Source organism: Salvelinus alpinus, chromosome 6, assembly GCF_045679555.1.
Source record: "Salvelinus alpinus chromosome 6, SLU_Salpinus.1, whole genome shotgun sequence".
In the NCBI taxonomy this organism is placed as follows: domain Eukaryota; kingdom Metazoa; phylum Chordata; class Actinopteri; order Salmoniformes; family Salmonidae; genus Salvelinus; species Salvelinus alpinus.
This window is the reverse complement of record NC_092091.1, coordinates 12,631,427-12,655,240: the sequence shown is the minus strand read 5'-3', so window position 1 is coordinate 12,655,240 and position 23,814 is coordinate 12,631,427. Positions and strand designations below refer to the sequence as shown.

Here is a 23,814-nt window from a genome sequence, read left to right as displayed (position 1 = left end):
GCTCATGTTATTTATGTTAGTGCAAGGTGAGCTACACACCTTGGACCTCCTACTAGGGCACACCGACTCAGTGCTAACAGTATAACTCTGGTTCACAGGCACATGATTACTGCATATAATAGCTGTAGGATCAGCAGAGGCATTCAAGGCAGTTAGAGGGACATAAATTAGGTTACTTACATTGTGTCTTCCAACGCCGCTGGGATAATGTACATTTGCTGAAGCATTATGACAACTCAGTGACACAATGGTAGGGATTAACTGAGTTGGGCTTGGGTCATTGATAAGTCATTGTCTCAACGTAGCCTTATAATGCTGTGAAAGGGTCCAGGAACCCAAATGATTTGGGTGGATCCCATCCTCCTTATAAAATGAGTGTTGTTTCCAGAAGGTACCAAATTGTCAATAAATGTTACACCCGCAGAGCGGTAATAGTCACATAGCCAGTTATGGAAGGCTAAAAGTCTGCTGAAACGTTCAATGTCACGATTTAGGGAGGTCACAGGGCCAGATATTATGGGGCGTTTTGTTGATGTCAAGCAGAGACCCAATCAGTTCTTTAAAATCCATATTCAGCTGTTCTGAGCTGCCCTTCACAATGTAATTGAATCCCTACATGAACTATGATAGACTCAATTTCCTGATGTAGGTTTAAAATGTTTGGGAGCAGCTTATTGATGTCCTGTAATCGTGCTCCTGGATAGCACAACGTTTTTGCTCCAGGGACTGAGACATTTCTCACCATTGAACTACCCAATACAACGGCATGAGAAGGGAATGGACAAATTTGCCCATTCCTAACCCTCACAGAATTTGTGGAACATTTCACGGGCCCACGAAAAGCAGGATAGTGTACGCCTGCAGCTCCCGACGATAGGTCCAGACCTCCCACAGCAGGCAGAGCCCAATCAGAGCCAGAGAGAGAGAAAGGAGCCGAGCTCGACGACAAAGCCTCTGTTGGAGTCAGCGTAGTTGGAGTTAGCACAGCTGTGCTTAGACACAGGCAGTCCCAGCGATGAAGGCGCAGGCAGATCCTGCACCAAGGCGGCGACGCTATTCTTCATGTTGATCTACTCAAGAGAGATATAGTAATTGAGATTAGAGAGATAGAAATGAGGGGAGTGAATAATGGAGAGTAGAGCAATTGAGCGATAGTAATGAGAGGATAGAGAGATAGTAATAGGAGAGCGATAGGAAGGGAGTGGAGAGAGAGTAATAGAGTACAGAGATTGAGAGATATTAATGGAGAGGAGAGACATTGAGAGATAATGGAGAGGAGCGAGATAGTTATGGATAGTAGAGAGAGAGAGACAGTAATGGAGAGCCGATAGATTAAAAGGGAGCGGAGAGAGAGAGTAATGGAGAGAAGTGAGATTGAGAGATAGTAATGGAGAGGAGAGAGGTAGTAATGGAGAGGAGAGAGATTGACAGATACTAATGGAGAGGAGAGAATTGAGAGATAGTAATGGAGAGATAGATAGTAATGGAGAGGAGACTGGGATTGGGACTGCCATTGGGACTGTGTCTCAATGGCACCGGCTCACATCAAAACTAGTGCACTATAAAGAGAATAGAATGCCATTTGGGACTTACCACTGTGGGAACTTCATCAGGCAATTGTTTCCAGTCCTTATGGCCGGTGCCTGGCATCTGCAGTTCAGTTCAATTGAAGAATTACCCCCTTTGTGTCTCGTTCACAGCTGAGTGCAATACAGTTACTTAGCAGACATTCTTGTTGTCATCACAAGACGTTGCTCACTCTTTTCCTCTCCGGCTCAATTAGCTATTTCTGTTTCATAGCTCTAAAGGTGAGGAATTGACGCAACACTGATATGCGGAGAATCAAGGGTTTTCCCTACTTTGCTAAATATAGGGCTTTGCAGATTTGTTTTGCCCTGTGTGATTTCATTCATTGCTGGACATTTGTGTGACTTCCGAGTTTAACAGGAGAATCAAATCAAAATGTTTTGGGGCAGACGTGAAGGAGCATACATCTGACCCTTTGAAGAGATTAGAGCATAGGCACAACTTGAGGACTAGTGATGGACGTGTTCTCAATGAGACTCAGCTGTGAATCTATTAGAGGGCATTCTTATGCTATATACAGTTGAAGTCGGAAGTTAACATACACTTAGGTTGGAGTCATTAAAACTTGTTTTTCAACCACTCCACACATTTTTTGTTAACAAACTATAGTTTTGGCAAGTCGGTTAGGACATCTACTTTGTGCATGACACAAGTAATTTTTGCAACAATTGTTTACATATTATTTCACTTATAATTCATTGTATCACAATTGCAGTGGGTCAGAAGTTTACATACACTAAGTTGACTGTGCCTTTAAACAGCTTGGAAAATTCCAGAAAATGATGTCATGGCTTTAGAAGCTTCTGATAGGCTAAATGGTATCATTTGAGTCAATTGGAGGTGTACTTGTGGATGTATTTCAAGGCCTACCTTCAAACTCAGTGCCTCTTTGTTTGACATCATGGGAAAATCAAAAGAAATCAGCCAAGACTTCAGAAAAAAAAGTGTAGACCTCCACAAGTCTGGTTCATCCTTGGGAGCAATTTCCAAACGATAGTACGCAAGTATAAACACCATGGGACCATGCAGCCGTCATAGCGCTCAGGAAGGAGACGCATTCTGTCTCCTAGAGATGAATGTACTTTGATGCGAAAAGTGCAAATCAATCCCAGAACAACAGCAAAGGACCTTGTGAAGATGCTGGAGGAAACAGGTACAAAAGTATCTATATCCACAGTAAAACGAGTCCTATATCGACATAACCTGAAAGGCCGCTCAGCAAGGAAGAAGCCACTGCTCCAAAATCGACATAAAAATGCCAGACTATGGTTTGCAACTGCACATGGGGACAAAGATCGTACTTTTTGGAGAAATGTCCTCTGGTCTGATGAAACAAAAATAGAACTGTTTGGCCATAATTAACATGTTTGGAAAAGGGGGAGGAAAAAGGGGGAGGCTTGCAAGCAGAAGAACACCATCTCAACCGTGAAGCACAGGGGTGGCAGCATCATGTTGTGGGGGTGCTTTGCAGCTGGAGGGACTGGTGCACTTCACAAAATAGATGCCATCATGAGGACAGAAAATTATGTGGATACATTGAAGCAACATCTCAAGACATCAGTCAGGTAGTTAAAGCTTGGTCGTAAATGGGTCTTAAGCACAACAAAGTCAAGGCATCGGAGTGGCCATCACAAAGCCCTGACCTCAATCTCATAGAAAATGTGTGGGCAGAACTGAAAAAGTGTGTGCGAGCAAGGAGGCCTACAAACCTGACGCAGTTACACCAGCTCTGTCAGGAGCAATGGGTGTAAATTCACCCAAATTATTGTGGGAAGCTTGTGGAAGGCTACACGAAACATTTGACCCAAGTTAAACAATTTAAAGCCAATGCTATCAAATACTAGTTGAGTGTATGTAAACGTCTGACCCACTGGGAATGTGATGAAAGAAATAAAAGCTGAAATAAATCATTCTCTCTACTATTATTCTGAAATTTCACATTCTTAAAATAAAGTGGTGATCCTAACTGACCTAAAACAGGGAATTTTTACTTGGATTAAATGTCAGGAATTGTGAGAAACTGAGTTTAAATGTATTTGGCTAAGGTGTATGTAAACTTCAGACTTCAACTGTATATGTACAGTCATGGCCAAAAGTTTTGAGAATGAGACAAATATGAATTTTCACAAAGCTGCCTCAGTTTGTATGGTGGCAATTTGCATATACAGTAATCCCTCGTTTATCGCGGGGGTTACGTTCCGAAAATGACCCGCGATAAGTGAAATCCGCGAAATAGAAAACTTTTTTTTTTTTTACAATTAGCAACTATTACATGTATACAAATACAGTGACTCACGTGTAGGCCGTTTCGTCGACATTATGGGTTTAGGAGATGTTCGAAATTACAAGATAATTTGGCCAACTTAATGTAAATTTGCCAAGCTGTTTTATGTACGTACACATAACTGCACGAGACGACAAAATGATAGCACAATTCGTAGCATGTTTTGATACAAGAAGCGGGAGTGAGTTTTTAGCGAATCAGAATGCAGAGCACAATGCACCAAAAAAAAAAAAAAAATGCATTATGAAAATCCGCGAAATAGCGAATCCGCGATAAGTGAACCGCGAAGTGGCGAGGGATCACTGTACTCCAGAATCTTATGAAGAGTGATCAGATGAATTGCAATTAATTGCAAAGTCCCTCTTTGCCATGCAAATTAACTGAATCCCAAAATAACATTTCCACTGCATTTCAGCCCTGCCACAAAAGGACCAGCTGACATCATGTCAGTGATTTTCTCGTTAACACAGGTGTGAGTGTTGACGAGGACAAGGCTGGAGATCACTCTGTCATGCTGCTTGAGTTCGAATAACAGACTGGAAGCTTCAAAAGGAGGGTGGTGCTTGGAATCATTGTTCGTCCTCTGTCAACCATGGTTACCTGCAAGGAAACACATGCCGTCATCATTGCTTTGCACAAAAAAAGGCTTCACAGGCAAGGATATTGCTGCCAGTAAGATTGCACCTACATCAACCATTTATCGGATCATCAAGAACTTCAAGGAGAGCGGTTAAAATGTTGTGAAGAAGGCTTCAGGGCTCCCAAGAAAGTCCAGCAAGCGCCAGGACCGTCTCCTAAAGTTGATTCAGCTGCGGGATCGGGGCACCACCAGTACAGAGCTTGCTCAGGAATGGCAACAAGCAGGTGTGAGTGCATCTGCACGCACAGTGAGGCGAAGACTTTTGGAGGATGGCCTGGTGTCGAGAAGGGCAGCAAAGAAACTCTGATGAATCCCCTTTCCGATTGTTTGGGGCATCCGGAAAAAATCTTGTCCGGAGAAGACAAGGTGAGCGCTAGCATCAGTCCTGTGTCATGCCAACAGTAAAGCATCCTGGGACCAATCATGTGTGGGGTTGCTTCTCAGCCAATGGAGTGGCCCAGAAGTTAATTGACAGCATGCCAGGGCGGATTGCAGAGGTCTTGAAAAAGAAGGGTCAACACTGCAAATATTGACTCTTTGCATCAACTTCATGTAATTGTCAATAAAAGCCTTTGACACTTATGAAATGCTTATAATTATACTTCAGTATTCCATAGTAACATCTGACAAAAATATCTAAAGACACTGAGGCAGCAAACTTTGTGAAAATTTATATTTGTGTCATTCAAAACTTTTGGCCACGACTGTATATATAAACTCGGCAAAAAAAGAAACGTCCCTTTTTCAGGACCCTGTCTTTCAAAGATAATTCGTAAAAATCCAAATAGCTTCACAAATCTTCATTGTAAAGTGTTTATACACTGTTTCCCATGCTTGTTCAATGAACCATAAGCAATTAATGAACATGCACCTGTGGAATGGTCGTTAAGACACTAACAGCCGGTAGGCAATTAAGGTCACAGTTATGAAAACTTACTACTGACTCTGAAAAACACCAAAAGAAAGATGCCCATCTGCGTGAACATACCTTAAGTATGCTGCAAGGAGGCATGTGGACTGCAGATGTGGCCAGGGCAATACATTGCAATGTTCGTACTGTGAGATGCCTAAGACAGCACTACAGGGAGACATGACGGACAGCTGATCGTCCTCGCAGTGGCAGACCACGTGTAACAACACCTGCACAGGATCGGTACATCCGAACATCACACCTGCGGGACAGTTACAGGATGGCAACAACAATTGCCCGAGTTACACCAGGAACGCACAATCCCTCCATCAGTGCTCAGACTGTCCGCAATAGGCTGAGAGAGGCTGGACTGAGGGCTTGTAGGCCTGTTGTAAGGCAGGTCACTCACCAGACATCACCGGCAACAACATCGCCTATTGGCACAAACCCACTGTCGCTGGACCAGACAGGACTGGCAAAAAGTGCTCTTCACTGACGAGTCGCGGTATTGTCTCACCAGGGGTGATGGTCGGATTTGCGTTTATCGTCGAAGGAATGAGCGTTACACCGAGGCCTGTAATCTGGAGCGGGATCGATTTGGAGGTGGAGGGTCCATCATGGTTTTTGGCGGTGTGTCACAGCATCATCGGACTGCGCTTGTTGTCATTGCATGCAATCTCAACGCTGTGCGTTACAGGGAAGACATCCTCCTCCCTCATGTGGTACTCTTCCTGCAGGCTCATCCTGACATGACCCTCCAGCATGACAATGCCACCAGCCATACTGCTCGTTCTGTGCGTGATTTCCTGCAAGACAGGAATGTCAGTGTTCTGCCATGTACAGCAAAGAGCTCGGATCTCAATCCCATTGAGCACGTCTGGGACCTGTTGGATCGGAGGGTAAGGGCTAGGGCCATTCCCCCCAGAAATGTCTGGGAACTTGCAGGTGCCTTGGTGGAAGAGTGGGGTAACATCTCACAGCAAGAACTGGCAAATCTGGTGCAGTCCATGAGGAGGAGATGCACTGCAGTACTTAATGCAGCTGGTGGGCACACCAGATACTGACTGTTACTTTTGATTTTGACCCCCCCCTTTGTTCAGGGACACATTATTAAATTTTTGTTAGTCACATGTCTGCAGAACTTATTCAGTTTGTCTCAGTTGTTGAATCTTATGTTCATACTGTCACGTTCATCGTAGGGAGACTAAGGCGCAGCGTGATTTGAATACATTCTTCTTTTATTAACGAAGAACACTTAAACAAACTAACGTGACGCTAATCAAACGAGTGCTGACATGCAACTACACATAGACAATAACCCACAAAACCTGAATGGAAAATGGCAACCTAAATAGGATCCCCAATCAGAGACAACAATAAACAGCTGCCTCTGATTGGGAACCAATTCAGGCCACCATAGACCTACAATAACCTAGACTTACAAAAAACCCATAGATCTACAAAAAACCCTAGACAACACAAAACACGCATACCCACCCTCGTCACACCCTGACCTGACCAAAAGAATACAGAAAACATAGATAACTAAGGTCAGGGCGTGACACATACAAATATTTACACATGTTAAGTTTGCTGAAAATAAACGCTGTTGACAGTGAGAGGACGTTTCTTTTTTTTGCTGAGTTTATATATATAGACACGCTTACTGTGACGTTTACACATATGTACGTTTACACACGCACACGTACTTATGTGAGGACGCATGACGCACGCACACAAACACAAGAATACACACACACACACCAGAAGTTGTTAATTTAGCCTTTTCGTGGTAAGCGTCAGGCAGTCAGTCCCCTTTTCTCCTTTCTCTCCCTGCTAACCTGCTGAAAAATTCCAACCCCCATGTGTTTTCCCTATACTGAGATCAATAGAAAGCCAAAGCTAAAAGAAGCTAGCCAAGGGGATTGTACCAGTCCCGCTAGGGGCAGGTATAGAATCCGTGTTAACTTATTTATTATGATCTTAAATCCCATAATGATCCTAGATCAGCACTCCTACTCAGCCCCCGATAAAGCACATCAAACCTTTCTCTTAGCATATTATTGTGCTAACATGGCTATCAAAACCAGCACTGATGGAGGAAAATTACAGACTAATCATTTAGTTTCAGTCAAATTAGCACTAACAGCCAGAGCCCCCGTCCAATAGCGAGTTACGTTTTTAAAGACTGTTTGTCAATTTGTAATTTAAAAAAATCACTGCATTGTCTTCCCTCAGGGTTTACTGAACAGCGAGAGGTCCGTTTGCTGTTGTTTACGTTGCACATTGGCTTCTAGCCAGCCATCGATCCCTCAGGTTTTTTTGGGGAAAAGGGAGAAAAAGGCCTATCTTTAATGCTTTTGTTTGTTTGACTTTAAACAGCATTATGCCAGTTGGCAAGGACAGGGTCAATGTCAAGTAAACAATAATGAAATTATACATTTACAAGGCTCAATGTGGCTAAAAATGACTGTGGCAATCTTTTACTAGGTTACTAGAAAAGTGCACCGTTTGACTCCCTATTTATGTTCGACTGGTCGCTTTTTGTCAGCTCTCTGTGCAAAGCTCTTGTCTGATGTTGTTTTGGCAGCCATATTGAAAGGGGGGGGGGCTATCTCTGTTTTAGTTTGTGTGGGGGTATGAATGTGAATGTTTGTGTGTTTTAAGTTTGTGTGAGTGTGCTTGGGTATAGGGGCCCATAGCTCAGTCTACCAGTGTCTAACTGTCTAACTCATTCCCATACATAATCCTTGCTCAGTAGAGAGAGACAGTGTGTGTGTTTGTACGTGTGCTTGGGCCTCGGAGACATTCAGGGTGTATACCTCAACCTCAGCTCTCCCCTTCTCCGCAGTTGTATGAACAACAGCCATCTCCACAGCGAGTTACTCTTGTGGTCGTGAATGATAGACGCGCGAGGCCCTAAAAGTCATTCAAAGCACATTCCTGAGCGGATCTCATATCGCCAGAGGTTGGCCCGGGCACTCCTCATACTCGCCAACGAAAATAAGCGACGTGACACCAGGGCTTTGTTTCATCGCGGCGAGGGCCCCTTCTGTTTGTGTTTAATATTGGCTCGAGAGAGGGCTGTCCAACTCGCTGCCTGAACCACAGAATGAGACGGCGCGGCAGTCCTCCCGTCTGCTCTGCTTCTCGTGTGTCTGCCACCCTCCTCCACGGACCTCAGAGTCCTCATGAGGCCTAGCGGTTTAGACTGAGAGGAAATCAGATCTCACAACACTGGGGCAATGATACAATGGGGAGAGAGGGAGAGGGGAAGAGGGGGGAAAGAGAGGAGAGGACAAGGGGAGAGAGAGCGGGAGGTAGGAGGAGAGGAGATGAGGGAGAGGAGAGAAGAGTGGAGAACGGTGAGAGAGGAGACAGAAGAGGAGAAGATAAAAGAAGAGTGTAGAAATAGAGATATTAGAGGAGAGGAGGAGGGAGAGAGGCAGGCCAAGTCTTACTGAACACAAGCCATGTCTGGGTGGTTTTCATGCAGGATTGGGGCTTTGATATGTTGTCAAGTCCTCAAACGGAGGTTGACAGTGGTTTCAGGCAGTGGTCAGAGCTTTGATTCAGACTGCTGGACCTCAGACAGAGACTGTTTCTCTTTTCTAGATTGGGTTGTTTAATATTTACTAAGTGTCTTGGAATGGCTGAAGCTTTGTAGGATTTCTCTGAAATTGAGGTTTATTCTCCATTATTAAGTCTTTGAAAGAGTAAAAAAAAAAGAATCTTTCTCTGAAACTTTACTCTGACATTTAACTTGATGCATTTCTCTGACTTGAAGTGTTGACAGACACTCCAAACCTCAAGCTGGATCCAAGCATTGATATCAATCGATGAGCAAGCCACTCTGAACACCACCATCTGTTGAATGAATCGGCATTGTAGATAGATTGGCGATGGTTTGAGTTGAATATGTTTTCTCTGGATCTGAACCTTGACAAACAAACACATGCCTCCAACAATGTTCATAGTTGTGGGTTTCTTTTTCATTTTAGCTTCAAGTCACAACCAGCTATAGACAGGGCCTCTGTGTTTTTTCTGTGCGTGTGGGCGTGTGACACACCGCGAGGGAGGCGGGAAGCAAGCCAGCTCTAGCGGCTGGCTGCTGATGTTAATAGCTTGTCAGTTTCCCTATTTCCTCTCATTGCAGCAGCTGTACGCCGCCCAGCTGGCCAGCATGCAGATCTCACCTGGAGCCAAAATGGCCTCACTTCCACAGCCTCCCAACTCCTCAGACCCCCTATCGCCCCCCAGCTTGAAGAGTGAGAAGAGAGTGTTGAGTCCTGTCACTCACATTAAGGTGAGCCTTCTCTTTATTCTTGACTTTGTGTGTTTTTGTTTTGGACCTTGCTTTACAGTATATAACTCACTGAATATATACTGAATCAATGATTCAAGTGAAAGGGAATGAACACACATGTGTGTACACACTCACACACACACACGCACACACACACACACACACATTGGCGCTGGCTGCTGTTTGGCATGGGCCCAGACCTCTTTACTGGAGTGAGCTCGAGAGCATACGCCTCATCTTGACTCGACGAGGCAATAATGGGAGCCATGTGTCTATGTAGGGTCGCTGCAACCAGCATCACAATAGACTGAAGTCAGAACTCACCACAGCTCCACAATACTACTCAACCAGCATCACAATAGACTGGAGTCAGAACTCACCACTGCTGCAACCAGCATCACAATAGACTGGAGTCAGAACTCACCACCGCTGCAACCATCATCACAATAGACTGGAGTCAGAACTCACCACCGCTGCAACCAGCATCACAATAGACTGGAGTCAGAACTCACCACCGCTGCAACCAGCATCACAATAGACTGGAATCAGAACTCACCACCGATGCAACCAGCATCACAATAGACTGGAGTCAGAACTCACCACCGCTGCAACCAGCATCACAATAGACTGGAGTCAGAACTCACCACCGCTGCAACCAGCATCACAATAGACTGGAGTCAGAACTCACCACCGCTGCAACCATCATCACAATAGACTGGAGTCAGAACTCACCACCGCTGCAACCAGCATCACAATAGACTGGAGTCAGAACTCACCACCGCTGCAACCATCATCACAATAGACTGGAGTCAGAACTTACCACCGCTGCAACCAGCATCACAATAGACTGGAGTCAGAACTCACCACCGCTGCAACCATCATCACAATAGACTGGAGTCAGAACTCACCACCGCTGCAACCAGCATCACAATAGACTGGAGTCAGAACTCACCACCGCTGCAACCATCATCACAATAGACTGGAGTCAGAACTCACCACCGCTGCAACCAGCATCACAATAGACTGGAGTCAGAACTCACCACCGCTGCAACCATCATCACAATAGACTGGAGTCAGAACTCACCACCGCTGCAACCAGCATCACAATAGACTGGAGTCAGAACTCACCACCGCTGCAACCAGCATCACAATAGACTGGAGTCAGAACTCACCACCGCTGCAACCATCATCACAATAGACTGGAGTCAGAACTCACCACCGCTGCAACCAGCATCACAATAGACTGGAGTCAGAACTCACCACCGCTGCAACCATCATCACAATAGACTGGAGTCAGAACTCACCACCGCTGCAACCATCATCACAATAGACTGGAGTCAGAACTCACCACCGCTGCAACCAGCATCACAATAGACTGGAGTCAGAACTCACCACCGCTGCAACCATCATCACAATAGACTGGAGTCAGAACTCACCACCGCTGCAACCAGCATCACAATAGACTGGAGTCAGAACTCACCACCGCTGCAACCATCATCACAATAGACTGGAGTCAGAACTCACCACCGCTGCAACCAGCATCACAATAGACTGGAGTCAGAACTCACCACCGCTGCAACCATCATCACAATAGACTGGAGTCAGAACTCACCACCGCTGCAACCAGCATCACAATAGACTGGAGTCAGAACTCACCACCGCTGCAACCATCATCACAATAGACTGGAGTCAGAACTCACCACCGCTGCAACCAGCATCACAATAGACTGGAGTCAGAACTCACCACCGCTGCAACCAGCATCACAATAGACTGGAGTCAGAACTCACCACCGCTGCAACCAGCATCACAATAGACTGGAGTCAGAACTCACCACCGCTGCAACCAGCATCACAATAGACTGGAGTCAGAACTCACCACAGCTCCACAATACTTCTCAACCATCATCAGAATAGACTGGAGTCAGAACTCAGTACCCTTCCCTTGAAAGTTCAAACTTCCACCCTGAAACTTACACATTCCCTAACCCCTTTCCACTCTCGCTACCCTCCACACTGGCATCCCAATGTCCTCCCAGCCTCCCAAATCACGTTCTTTCTCCTCTCCTCAAGACTGGTTTCAAATTAAATCCATGTTTGTTAGCGTTCCCTGTCACGACCCAGTCAGGTGGTGTTGACGGATTCTCTTCCAGTTTCTATCCCCTTCCAGGGATTCCTCACAAACTCAATGTGAGGCGATGTGGTCATGAACCTTTGATTAAGAAAGAGAGGAGGAGACGGGACGACAAAAGTTTTTGTTGATCAAATGTATTTATAAATGGCCACAACTTGAGAGCGGGATAATTGAGTGAATACATTTTTTAGGCAGCAATCTGATGGTCAAAGCCTTATTTTTCCCAGCTTCTGAATACCGGTCTCAACACGGTGCCCTGGGGAACACGACCAAAGTATTAAAGCAATATTGCACTCTCAAACACATCATTCACACTGGTCTACACTGAGTATAAACAAACACAACTTTTCTGTCTGCTTCAAATGTTTTTATTCTGTCAATCTGAACTCCCAGACAGACATGCTTCAACATAATTCAGAGGCTCAGTTGAATAGACGAGTCAGGTTGAATCAGGGCGACAGACTCTTCAGTCAGTTGGATAGAGAAATTATCCTCCTCAGCAGAACTTAGACCACGACAGCTACACTGAGTGTACAAAATATTAAGAACAACTGCTCTTTCCATGACATAGACTGACCAGGTGAATCCAGGTCTGAAAGCTGTGATCCCTTATTGATGTCACTTCTTAATCCACCTTAGTGTAGATGAAGGAAGAGGAGATGGGTTAAAGAAGGATTTTTAAGCCTTGAGACAATTGAGATTGTGCTTGTGTGCCATACAGAGGGTGAATGGGCAAGACACACGATTTAAGTGCCTTTGAACAGGGTATGGTAGTACACCGGTTTGTGTCAAGAACTGCAAAGCTGCTGGGTTTTTCATGCTCAACAATTTCCTGTGTGTATCAAGAATGGTCCACCACCAAAAGGACTTCCAGCCAACTTGACACCGCTGTGGGAAACATTGGGGTCAACGTGGGCCAGAATCCCTGCAGAACACATTCGACACCTTGTAGAGTCCATAACCCAATGAATTGAGGCTGTTCTGAGGGCAAAAGGGGGTGCAACTAAATATTAGGAAGATGTTCCGAATGTTTAGTACACTCAGTGTATACACACTTCAACTGACAACTACATTTTCACCAGGTCTTCACTTGAAGCAGTCTGTCATAATGCCATCATAACAACGTCAAAATAATTGTTTGCCCATGTAACAGGTCCATGGTGTGTTTTCAGCCTTTTCTTACCCCTGTGACCGCTCTTTCTCCTCGTCTTCCACAGGAGGAAGGGTCGACGCAGCCCCTGAACCTCTCAGCCCGATCCAAGACTGGCGAGCCCCACCGCTCCCCGTCCTCGCCATCACACACCCTGTTCCCCAGCAACAAGACCAGCCCCATCACCATGGGGAAGGGGCGCATCCCCAGCCCCCTCTCCAACATGGGCAGAGGCTCACTGGGTGGGTGCAATGAACACACACACATGCCTGCGCACACACTCACAGGTACAAATAAACAAAATGCACACAAACACCTTCACATTGCACACAAACATTCCTAGCATCCACCGCCAGTTCAAGTCAACCCCAAAGGAGACCTATTATTTTATTTTTTTTACGAGTGCCCAAAGCCCTGTATTTAGTACCAATGAAAACCCAGGCAGCGGAACCAGTGAAACCCAGCACACGTTATTTGGTTTAAAGAGACTTCCTCACATCATTGCCTGCCCTGGACCATAAACCTTAGTGCTCTACCTCTGCTATCTGTGATTAAGCCCAATCTAAAGCCTTGCATTACACCAAAACAATTTTGTTAGCTCCTCTATAGTGTCTTTGAGGACGCGCCACTTCACTTGTGTTCCTTCCTGTGTGCTATATTATGCCTTTTTTTTAACGGCCACCCAAGCATACAGTACTTCCTCTTCATCTGCTAATTAGACAAGGAAGGTAGCGGAAAGTTTGCAGTCCCGGAGGGGAACGTTGGGTGCTTGTAGAGAAACTGCCGTTGGAAAAATGTAATTTACAGATGAGTCTTTCATTGTCTAACCACAAATAAAGGCGTCACCCCTACCCCCTAGACACTTGTGTAGATCTCAGTGAGCTGGAGATCTACAAGCAATATGGTAACAGCTCCACCTTTTTTCTATGTTGCTTATACCTGACCAATCCTCTCGGCTCTACGTATGTCTAGAGAGGAGGAACCAATCCTCTCGGCTCTACGTATGTCTAGAGAGGAGGAACCAATCCTCTCAGCTCTACGTATGTCTAGAGAGGAGGAACCAATCCTCTCAGCTCTACGTATGTCTAGAGAGGAGGAACCAATCCTCTCAGCTCTACGTATGTCTAGAGAGGAGGAACCAATCCTCTCAGCTCTACGTATGTCTAGAGAGGAGGAACCAATCCTCTCAGCTCTACGTATGTCTAGAGAGGAGGAACCAATCCTCTCGGCTCTACGTATGTCTAGAGAGGAGGAACCAATCCTCTCGGCTCTACGTATGTCTAGAGAGGAGGAACCAATCCTCTCAGCTCTACGTATGTCTAGAGAGGAGGAACCAATCCTCTCAGCTCTACGTATGTCTAGAGAGGAGGAACCAATCCTCTCAGCTCTACGTATGTCTAGAGAGGAGGAACCAATCCTCTCGGCTCTACGTATGTCTAGAGAGGAGGAACCAATCCTCTCGGCTCTACGTATGTCTAGAGAGGAGGAACCAATCCTCTCGGCTTTACCTATGTCTGGAGAGGAGGAACCAATCCTCTCGGCTCTACGTATGTCTAGAGAGGAGGAACCAATCCTCTCGGCTCTACGTATGTCTAGAGAGGAGGAACCAATCCTCTCGGCTCTACGTGTGTCTAGAGAGGAGGAACCAATCCTCTCGGCTCTACGTATGTCTAGAGAGGAGGAACCAATCCTCTCGGCTCTACCTATGTCTAGAGAGGAGGAACCAATCCTCTCGGCTTTACCTATGTCTGGCGAGGAGGAACCAATCCTCTCGGCTCTACGTATGTCTAGAGAGGAGGAACCAATCCTCTCGGCTCTACGTATGTCTAGAGAGGAGGAACCAATCCTCTCGGCTCTACGTATGTCTAGAGAGGAGGAACCAATCCTCTCGGCTCTACGTATGTCTAGAGAGGAGGAACCAATCCTCTCGGCTCTACGTATGTCTAGAGAGGAGGAACCAATCCTCTCGGCTCTACGTATGTCTAGAGAGGAGGAACCAATCCTCTCGGCTCTACGTATGTCTAGAGAGGAGGAACCAATCCTCTCGGCTCTACGTATGTCTAGAGAGGAGGAACCAATCCTCTCGGCTCTACGTATGTCTAGAGAGGAGGAACCAATCCTCTCAGCTCTACGTATGTCTAGAGAGGAGGAACCAATCCTCTCAGCTCTACGTATGTCTAGAGAGGAGGAACCAATCCTCTCAGCTCTACGTATGTCTAGAGAGGAGGAACCAATCCTCTCAGCTCTACGTATGTCTAGAGAGGAGGAACCAATCCTCTCGGCTCTACGTATGTCTAGAGAGGAGGAACCAATCCTCTCAGCTCTACGTATGTCTAGAGAGGAGGAACCAATCCTCTCAGCTCTACGTATGTCTAGAGAGGAGGAACCAATCCTCTCTGCTCTACGTATGTCTAGAGAGGAGGAGCTAGTGGTCCATTTGGAATCAGTCATTTGTCAAGATCTTTTCCTGTGAGGTCACGTACAGCAACAATGCTGATTGGTCTGGTGTTGTGCCCGTCAACAGTCAGACACTGACGGCCGATGCTTTCTACCCACAGACATCCTATCCAGCCTGAACTCCACGGCGTTGTTTGGGGACCAGGACGCGGTAACGAAGGCCATCCAGGAGGCGAGGAAGATGAGGGAGCAGATCCAGAGAGAACAGCTTCATCACCAGCAGCAGCAAAGCCTGGAGGCCAAACTCACAGCCCTGAGCGGCATGAGCCTCAGCAATGGCAGCAAGGTGATAGTCACGGTGCACATAAAGACGCACCCACACACATGAACGCATGCACAAACTCGCACTCAAACACGTAGATGCATACGCACATATACACATGCACATGTGTGTTTACGCATCTAAAACTAAAAGCATTGTATATATATCTCTTCAGACACCCATACATACCCCACAAGACATGTCACCAGGGGTCTCTTCAGACACCCATACATACCCCACAAGACATGCCACCAGGGGTCTCTTCAGACACCCATACATACCCCACAAGACATGCCACCAGGGGTCTCTTCACAGTCCCCAAGTCCAAAATGAGTTCACGGCAACACAGTATTATACAGAGCCATGATCACATGGAACTCCCTTCCATCTACTATTACTCAAATAAACAGCAAACAGACAGACAGACAGACAGACAGACAGACAGACAGACAGACAGACAGACAGACAGACAGACAGACAGACAGACAGACAGACAGACAGACAGGCACGCAGACAGACACTCAGACACACACGCAGACACACACGCAGACAGACAGACACACACAGACAGACACACACAGACATACACACACAGACATATACACACACACACCACACACAGACATACACACACAGACATATACACACACACACCACACACAGACAGACACACACAGACACACACGCAGACATACACAGACAGACACGTGCAGACACGGAACTCCCTTCCATCTACTATTACTCAAATAAACAGCAAAATGACCTTGAAACAACGGATTAGACAAGAACTTGAGAACTGTGAGGACACACACACACAGACAGACACACACAGACAGACAGACACACACAGACAGACACACACAGGCAGACACACAGAGACACACAGACACAGACAGACAGACAGACAGAGACACACAGACAGACAAAGACACACAGACAGACAGACAGACAGACACACACGCACACACAGACACACACAGAGACACACACCTACAGACAGAGACACATACACAGGCAGACAGACACAAACAAACATACACACAAAGACACACACACAGAAAGACACACACACACAGACACACGCACACACAGACAGACACAGACAGACACAGACAGACACAGACAGACATACAGACAGACAGGCACGCAGACAGACACTCAGACACACACCGACATACACACACAGACATATACACACACACACCACACACAGACAGATGCAGACACAGACAGACACATACAGACACGCAGACATACACACACGCAGACATACACACACACACAGACACACACAGACAGACACAAACGCACAGACACACACACAGACACACACACAGACAGACAGACAGACAGACAGACAGACAGACAGACAGACAGACAGACAGACAGACAGACAGACAGACAGACAGACAGACACTCTAACACACACCCACTTCACACTCACACACATACACTTACAGACACACACTCACAGACACAGATACGCACGTACACACACGTACACACACACATACTTTTGTAGTTGTATGTTTTGTGTAATTGTTGTATTGTTTCTATATCGTTGTGTTTTACATTTGTGTGACTGTCCTTGTCTATCAGCGTATCAGTGTTTTGTGTGACTGTCCTTGTCTCTCAGCATATCAGTGTTTTGTGTGACTGTCCTTGTCTATCAGCGTATCAGTGTTTTGTGTGACTGTCCTTGTCTATCAGCGTATCAGTGTTTTGTGTGACTGTCCTTGTCTATCAGTGTATCAGTGTTTTGTGTGACTGTCCTTGTCTATCAGCGTATCAGTGTTTTGTGTGACTGTCCTTGTCTATCAGCGTATCAGTGTTTTGTGTGACTGTCCTTGTCTATCAGTGTATCAGTGTTTTGTGTGACTGTCCTTGTCTATCAGCGTATCAGTGTTTTGTGTGACTGTCCTTGTCTATCAGCGTATCAGTGTTTTGTGTGACTGTCTTTGTCTATCAGCGTATCAGTGTTTTGTGTGACTGTCCTTGTCTATCAGCGTATCAGTGTTTTGTGTGACTGTCCTTGTCTATCAGCGTATCAGTGTTTTGTGTGACTGTCCTTGTCTATCAGCGTATCAGTGTTTTGTGTGACTGTCCTTGTCTATCAGCGTATCAGTGTTTTGTGTGACTGTCCTTGTCTATCAGCGTATCAGTGTTTTGTGTGACTGTCCTTGTCTATCAGCGTATCAGTGTTTTGTGTGACTGTCCTTGTCTATCAGTGCTTTGATACATGTCATGTATTTTGTGGACCCCAGGAAGAGTAGCTGCTGCTTCTGCAAAAGCTACTGGGGATCCAAATAAACAAATAAACACCAATGAGCGCACACACACACGCTACATATTTTCAATGAGCACTATTAGACTCAACAGACAAGGTAGGAAAATGCAGACAGATGCCTGAACAATGTACACTTGCTCTAATTATATTCTCATTCTCAGATTGACACAGGGAAAGCCCAATTCTGTCACTTTCTCAATTCATACATGTACTGTTGAAGGGAAATAGTGGCGTCTGCTTTTTTCTCTGGAACCCTGGCCAGTGCTCTTGAGATCCTCTCTTCTTTCATATCCACGGCCACCCAGAAGTCGACTGCTTTGAACAGACAGCAGCTGGGTCTATGACAGTGATGGTTTTGGTGTATGTGTGTGTGTGTGCGTGTGTGCTTGTACATGTCTGAGTGTGTGTGTGTGTGTGTGTGTGAGAGACTTGGGGGTCTATACCCAATTAGAACCACAGTCTGGGAAGAGGGCCTTCAGACCCCCTGCCCCCCGGGTTGAAGAGAGGAGATGGGCCACTTTGTAGCAGGAGCTCCTATACCCACGGGGTCCCCCATGTTAAAAAAGATCTTCAAAATATAAATCAGATCAGTCAATCATGGATAGACTCAAGGGAAAATACGTTTTGAAAGGGAGGAAGGACGAAGTCAGAGGAATCATTAATATTTTAGTGATGAATACTTGAATGAATCGATGAATCCCCAATGAATCCCCTCTGCCACAGCTTCAACTAGAGGCCACAGCTTCAACTAGAGGCCACAGCTTCAACTAGAGGCCACAGTTCCAACTAGAGGCCACAGCTTCAACTAGAGGCCACGTTTCCTGTACATATTAAACATTACTTTCTGTTTTTGATTGGGAGTTGTTTAGCATAAAGTGGAGAAAAATATTCTGAGATTTATCAGTGTTTTGAATGTGTTTCTTTGTAGATGGTTTGACATGATCCTAATCAAAACGTCTAAATGTGTCAATGATTTTAAATTATCAAACGAAGCCTGGTATATTGTGAACAATAGGTTCTCACATGTACCAACACTATATTTTCCGACTTTATAAGGACAAACCGAGCAATGCAGCAATTTACTTTATGGCTCCTTTCCTCCTAATAAAAAGCTCATTTGGAAACTCTCAACGTTATTGTTTCCGGTTCTAGAACACCACAGACCACTGTTTGTTGTTCAGTGTTATTCGTTACCTAACAACGGTTCCTCAAACACGCTTTTCTTAGCTTTAAATCTATTATTTTTCTGTAGAAGGGAGTTTTTTTTGTTGCCACTCATAGGATTGTCTCTGTCCTAGTCAATTCATAGAGAAAGCTGACATGACTCACCACCTCCATTCTGCAGATAACTAATGTAACTAATCCAATCCAATGGAGATGCTACATTTTGTACTTTGTATTCATTATATTTGAGTCTGAGTGTCATGCTTTCATGAAAATCATTTTTTCTAACAATATTCATTGCTATTTTTGGGACATTCTTTAGAAATGCATTAGATTAGGCAGTATGAAACTACCGAAACACCTGATCCTAATCTGATCTCTGCTACAAGAGGTATCACACAGATGACTGTGTTCTAAGGATAGACCACGGGGTGAAGAGGGTGTGGGGTGTAACTTCATATGGAACTATGCTGATGGTCTGTGTGGGTGTGGTGTGTCTGTATGCATGCATATGTGTGTGTGTGTGTGCCTTAACCTTAGTCATCCTTCAATTTTAGCAAGATTCCCTTTGCTATAAGTTCTACTACTGACGGTGATCCAGGAGTCCTCTTTCTGCTGCCGTGTCCTGGCACTGGGCTGGCCTTGGCCATGTTAATGTCATTATAGCTCGCCTTGCGCACAGACGCTAGCTCTGGCCAGCAAGTGGCATTGTTGAGTATCGCGTTACGCTTACGCTGCTTCCAACAAGGCCCGCAGCTGCCAAGCAAGCACACTAAAATAGCCACAGACTGTGAGTGCGTGGGTGTTTGTCCTGTGTGACTGTGTGTGCCTGTGTGCGTGTGTGTGTTTGTGTGTGTCTACATGTATACTAGTGTGTGTGTGACTGTGTGTGTGTGGAGTAAGTTTATTCCCGTTTTGAGTGAGCTGGCCTTGCGTAGAGCATTCAGTGTGTCCTACTCAGCAGAGCACCGGTACTTTACTAGAACGTCCCTGTCACTAAGCCTACTTAACTCTGTCGGTAGTTGACATCAGCTGTCGGGACTACTCAACTATGTTACACCAGCTCTTTTGTGTGCCACACTGCAGGGAAAGGAGGGACCGTTGAGGAGAACATTAGCAATGTGGGTGACTTGAGTCAGCCAGGCCAGTCACCACACAGCAGTCTCTGTTGTCAGTCCTAACAGGAAATGTGTTGTGGTATTCACTGGCTGTTCTGGTGTGCATTCTCATTGCCAGTATGCACCTTATAGTTTTTGAGCAAAGTCATATACAAGTACTTTTGCGTCCAAATTCAAGGCCTTATAGATATAAATATGTATTATTGCTGCTACAACTGGATGAAACAGGGTGTGAGCTCCTTCACTTCCCATGGACAACAGGACAAGGCATCTGTATTGAGAGATGACAGGCACAGTGAAAGAAGGAAGGGGGTAGAGGAGGAGGAGTGAGGGACTTCATTGCTCCTGGAGGAGGCAGTAAATGTTGTGGGTCGGTTAGAGCAGGGTTTGCCTGTACACGTCGACGCAGTAATGAGCTGAACATGACGCTGATAAAACTGCTCGGTCGGTGCAGTGTTTATAGCGCTGCCATAGCAACCCGTTAAAATGTGTGCCCAGCCAACGGGTTCAGGAGAGCCCATGCAATAGAGGAGCTCTGTGTGTCTCTTTAAGTTCCGAAATATAGATTGAGTTGAATGTTGGACAAGCCCCAGTCCTGTAAAGTAATAATAGTATCTTTTAAGATGGTCTTTTATAGCTTTGAACTATGTAGCTAATGTTGATTAGTCATTGTTGTCATTTACAAGCGACCACATTGGACTGACTCTAGGCCTGCTGTCATACTGAGTCCTGTTACAGATTAAGTCCTAAATTAGTCTTCTGTTGGTCCAGTGTTAGTCATCTCTGTAAGTCCTCTGTTGGTCCAGTGTTAGTCATCTCTGTAAGTCCTCTATTGGTCCAGTGTTAGTCATCTCTGTAAGTCCTCTGTTGGTCCAGTGTTAGTCATCTCTGTAAGTCCTCTATTGGTCCAGTGTTAGTCATCTCTGTAAGTCCTCTGTTGGTCCAGTGTTAGTCCTCTATGTAAGTCCTCTATTGGTCCAGTGTTAGTCATCTCTGTAAGTCCTCTATTGGTCCAGTGTTAGTCATCTCTGTAAGTCCTCTATTGGTCCAGTGTTAGTCATCTCTGTAAGTCCTCTATTGGTCCAGTGTTAGTCATCTCTGTAAGTCCTCTGTTGGTCCAGTGTTAGTCATCTCTGTAAGTCCTCTGTTGGTCCAGTGTTAGTCATCTCTGTAAGTCCTCTGTTGGTCCAGTGTTAGTCATCTCTGTAAGTCCTCTATTGGTCCAGTGTTAGTCATCTCTGTAAGTCCTCTATTGGTCCAGTGTTAGTCATCTCTGTAAGTCCTCTGTTGGTCCAGTGTTAGTCATCTCTGTAAGTCCTCTATTGGTCCAGTGTTAGTCATCTCTGTAAGTCCTCTATTGGTCCAGTGTTAGTCATCTCTGTAAGTCCTTTGTTGGTCCAGTGTTAGTCATCTCTGTAAGTCCTTTGTTGGTCCAGTGTTAGTCATCTCTGTAAGTCCTCTATTGGTCCAGTGTTAGTCCTCTATGTAAGTCCTCTATTGGTCCAGTGTTAGTCATCTCTGTAAGTCCTCTATTGGTCCAGTGTTAGTCCTCTATGTAAGTCCTCTATTGGTCCAGTGTTAGTCATCTCTGTAAGTCCTCTATTGGTCCAGTGTTAGTCATCTCTGTAAGTCCTCTGTTGGTCCAGTGTTAGTCCTCTATGTAAGTCCTCTATTGGTCCAGTGTTAGTCATCTCTGTAAGTCCTCTATTGGTCCAGTGTTAGTCATCTCTGTAAGTCCTTTGTTGGTCCAGTGTTAGTCATCTCTGTAAGTCCTCTATTGGTCCAGTGTTAGTCATCTCTGTAAGTCCTCTGTTGGTCCAGTGTTAGTCCTCTATGTAAGTCCTCTATTGGTCCAGTGTTAGTCATCTCTGTAAGTCCTCTATTGGTCCAGTGTTAGTCCTCTATGTAAGTCCTCTATTGGTCCAGTGTTAGTCATCTCTGTAAGTCCTCTATTGGTCCAGTGTTAGTCATCTCTGTAAGTCCTCTGTTGGTCCAGTGTTAGTCACCTCTGTAAGTCCTCTGTTGGTCCAGTGTTAGTCATCTCTGTAAGTCCTCTATTGGTCCAGTGTTAGTTCTCAGTAGGTCGTCCAGTGTTAGTCCTCTCTCTTAGTTCTCTTTGAGCAGATTCTGTGGTGTGTGCAGCGCTGGCCAAGCACATGTTCTGTGGTGGCCTGATTACAGCCCTTAACGTCGTGCTGACATTGGCCCTCCCTGGCTCCCTACATATATATATATATATATATAAAAACAAAAGGCCCCAAGTTCCATCGGCGCTGCCAGCGTCTACCGCGGCATGACTTCATCCAGCAACCATTCCCTCCGTCAAACAAAATGCCTTTGTCACCAGAAAACGGGGAGAGGAGGAGGAGAGGTGGAGGAATGAGTGGATGTGTGGTGATTGTGGAGGCCCTTGTTTTCCACAGTTCGGGAGCGTGGCAGGGTAATTTTAGCTGGAGGGCTACAGACGGCATGCTGGACTCATTTGAGGGAGAGGGCGGGATGGCGGGCAGGCAGCGCAGAATAATCAGAGACAGTAGGCAGGATGGGTGGGGAGCACTGAGTCAGCTTACATGGAAGCGCTGGATAGATCTGGCGTATTGTCTCTTTTTGTGGCTAAACATACTTTTTGGGGGCCGCTCTCTCTCTTTTCCCTCCTATCTATCTATCTATCTATTGATCTCTCTCCCTTCATTTTTCTCCATTTACTCTCCTGTTCTCTTCTCTTCTACTTTCCTATCCCTTCTATCCCCCCTAAGCTGCAATGGCTGTCCTTCTATCTTTTGGGGGGCCGCTCTCTCTCTTTTCCCTTCTATCTATCTATCTATCTATCTATCTATCTATCTATCTATCTATCTATCTATCTATCTATCTATCTATCTGTCTGTCTGTCTGTCTGTCTGTCTGTCTGTCTGTCTGTCTGTCTGTCTGTCTGTCTGTCTGTCTGTCTGTGTGTCTGTGTCTGTGTCTGTGTCTGTGTCTGTGTCTGTGTCTGTGTCTGTGTCTGTGTCTGTGTCTGTCTATTACTATTAGGCAGACTCAGACTCAAACCGTACTCAACCCTGATTGACCTTTGACCTCTGTATTTTAGGAGCGGATGCACTTTGAGAGTTTGAGTCAGCACCTGGGCAACCTGGGAGAGGATGGAAAGATGGGCCACAGGGTCATTGACCTCACCAGACCTGAGGATCTTCATGGTGGGTTTCGTCTGTCTCTTTCTTTCTTTCTTTCTACATTTCTGATGTTCTTCTTCTAACTAACTCTTTCAGTGCTCAATACTTTTATGTAAGTGCATTCTGTTGATGTTTATGTGTGTATGCTTACAACCCGTATCTATATAGCTTGGTGCATAATAGTAGAACAGAGGAAAAGAGAAGAGAGAGGTCAAATGGATATATATATTACATTAGCATAGCCGCGGGAAGTAGGGGTGCTGAGGGTGTTGCAGCAGTCCCTGAATAATCATAATAATAGAAAAAATATATATATACAGTACTGTGCAAAAGTTTTAGGAATGTGTG

General features: G+C 45.5%; 1 protein-coding gene across 3 annotated transcripts in view; it reads left to right on the top strand.

Annotated features, from left to right (window-relative positions):
- Nucleotides 1-23,814, top strand: part of LOC139578163 (transcription factor SOX-6-like) — a 173,163-nt gene that overhangs the window by 123,231 nt on the left and 26,118 nt on the right. For all 3 annotated transcript variants that reach the window (XM_071405428.1, XM_071405430.1, XM_071405427.1), the window contains 4 exons: nucleotides 9,578-9,727; nucleotides 13,076-13,250; nucleotides 15,567-15,751; nucleotides 23,385-23,490. In XM_071405428.1, coding sequence (XP_071261529.1) covers nucleotides 9,578-9,727; nucleotides 13,076-13,250; nucleotides 15,567-15,751; nucleotides 23,385-23,490 — 616 coding nt within the window. The remainder of the gene's footprint in view (nucleotides 1-9,577; nucleotides 9,728-13,075; nucleotides 13,251-15,566; nucleotides 15,752-23,384; nucleotides 23,491-23,814) is intronic.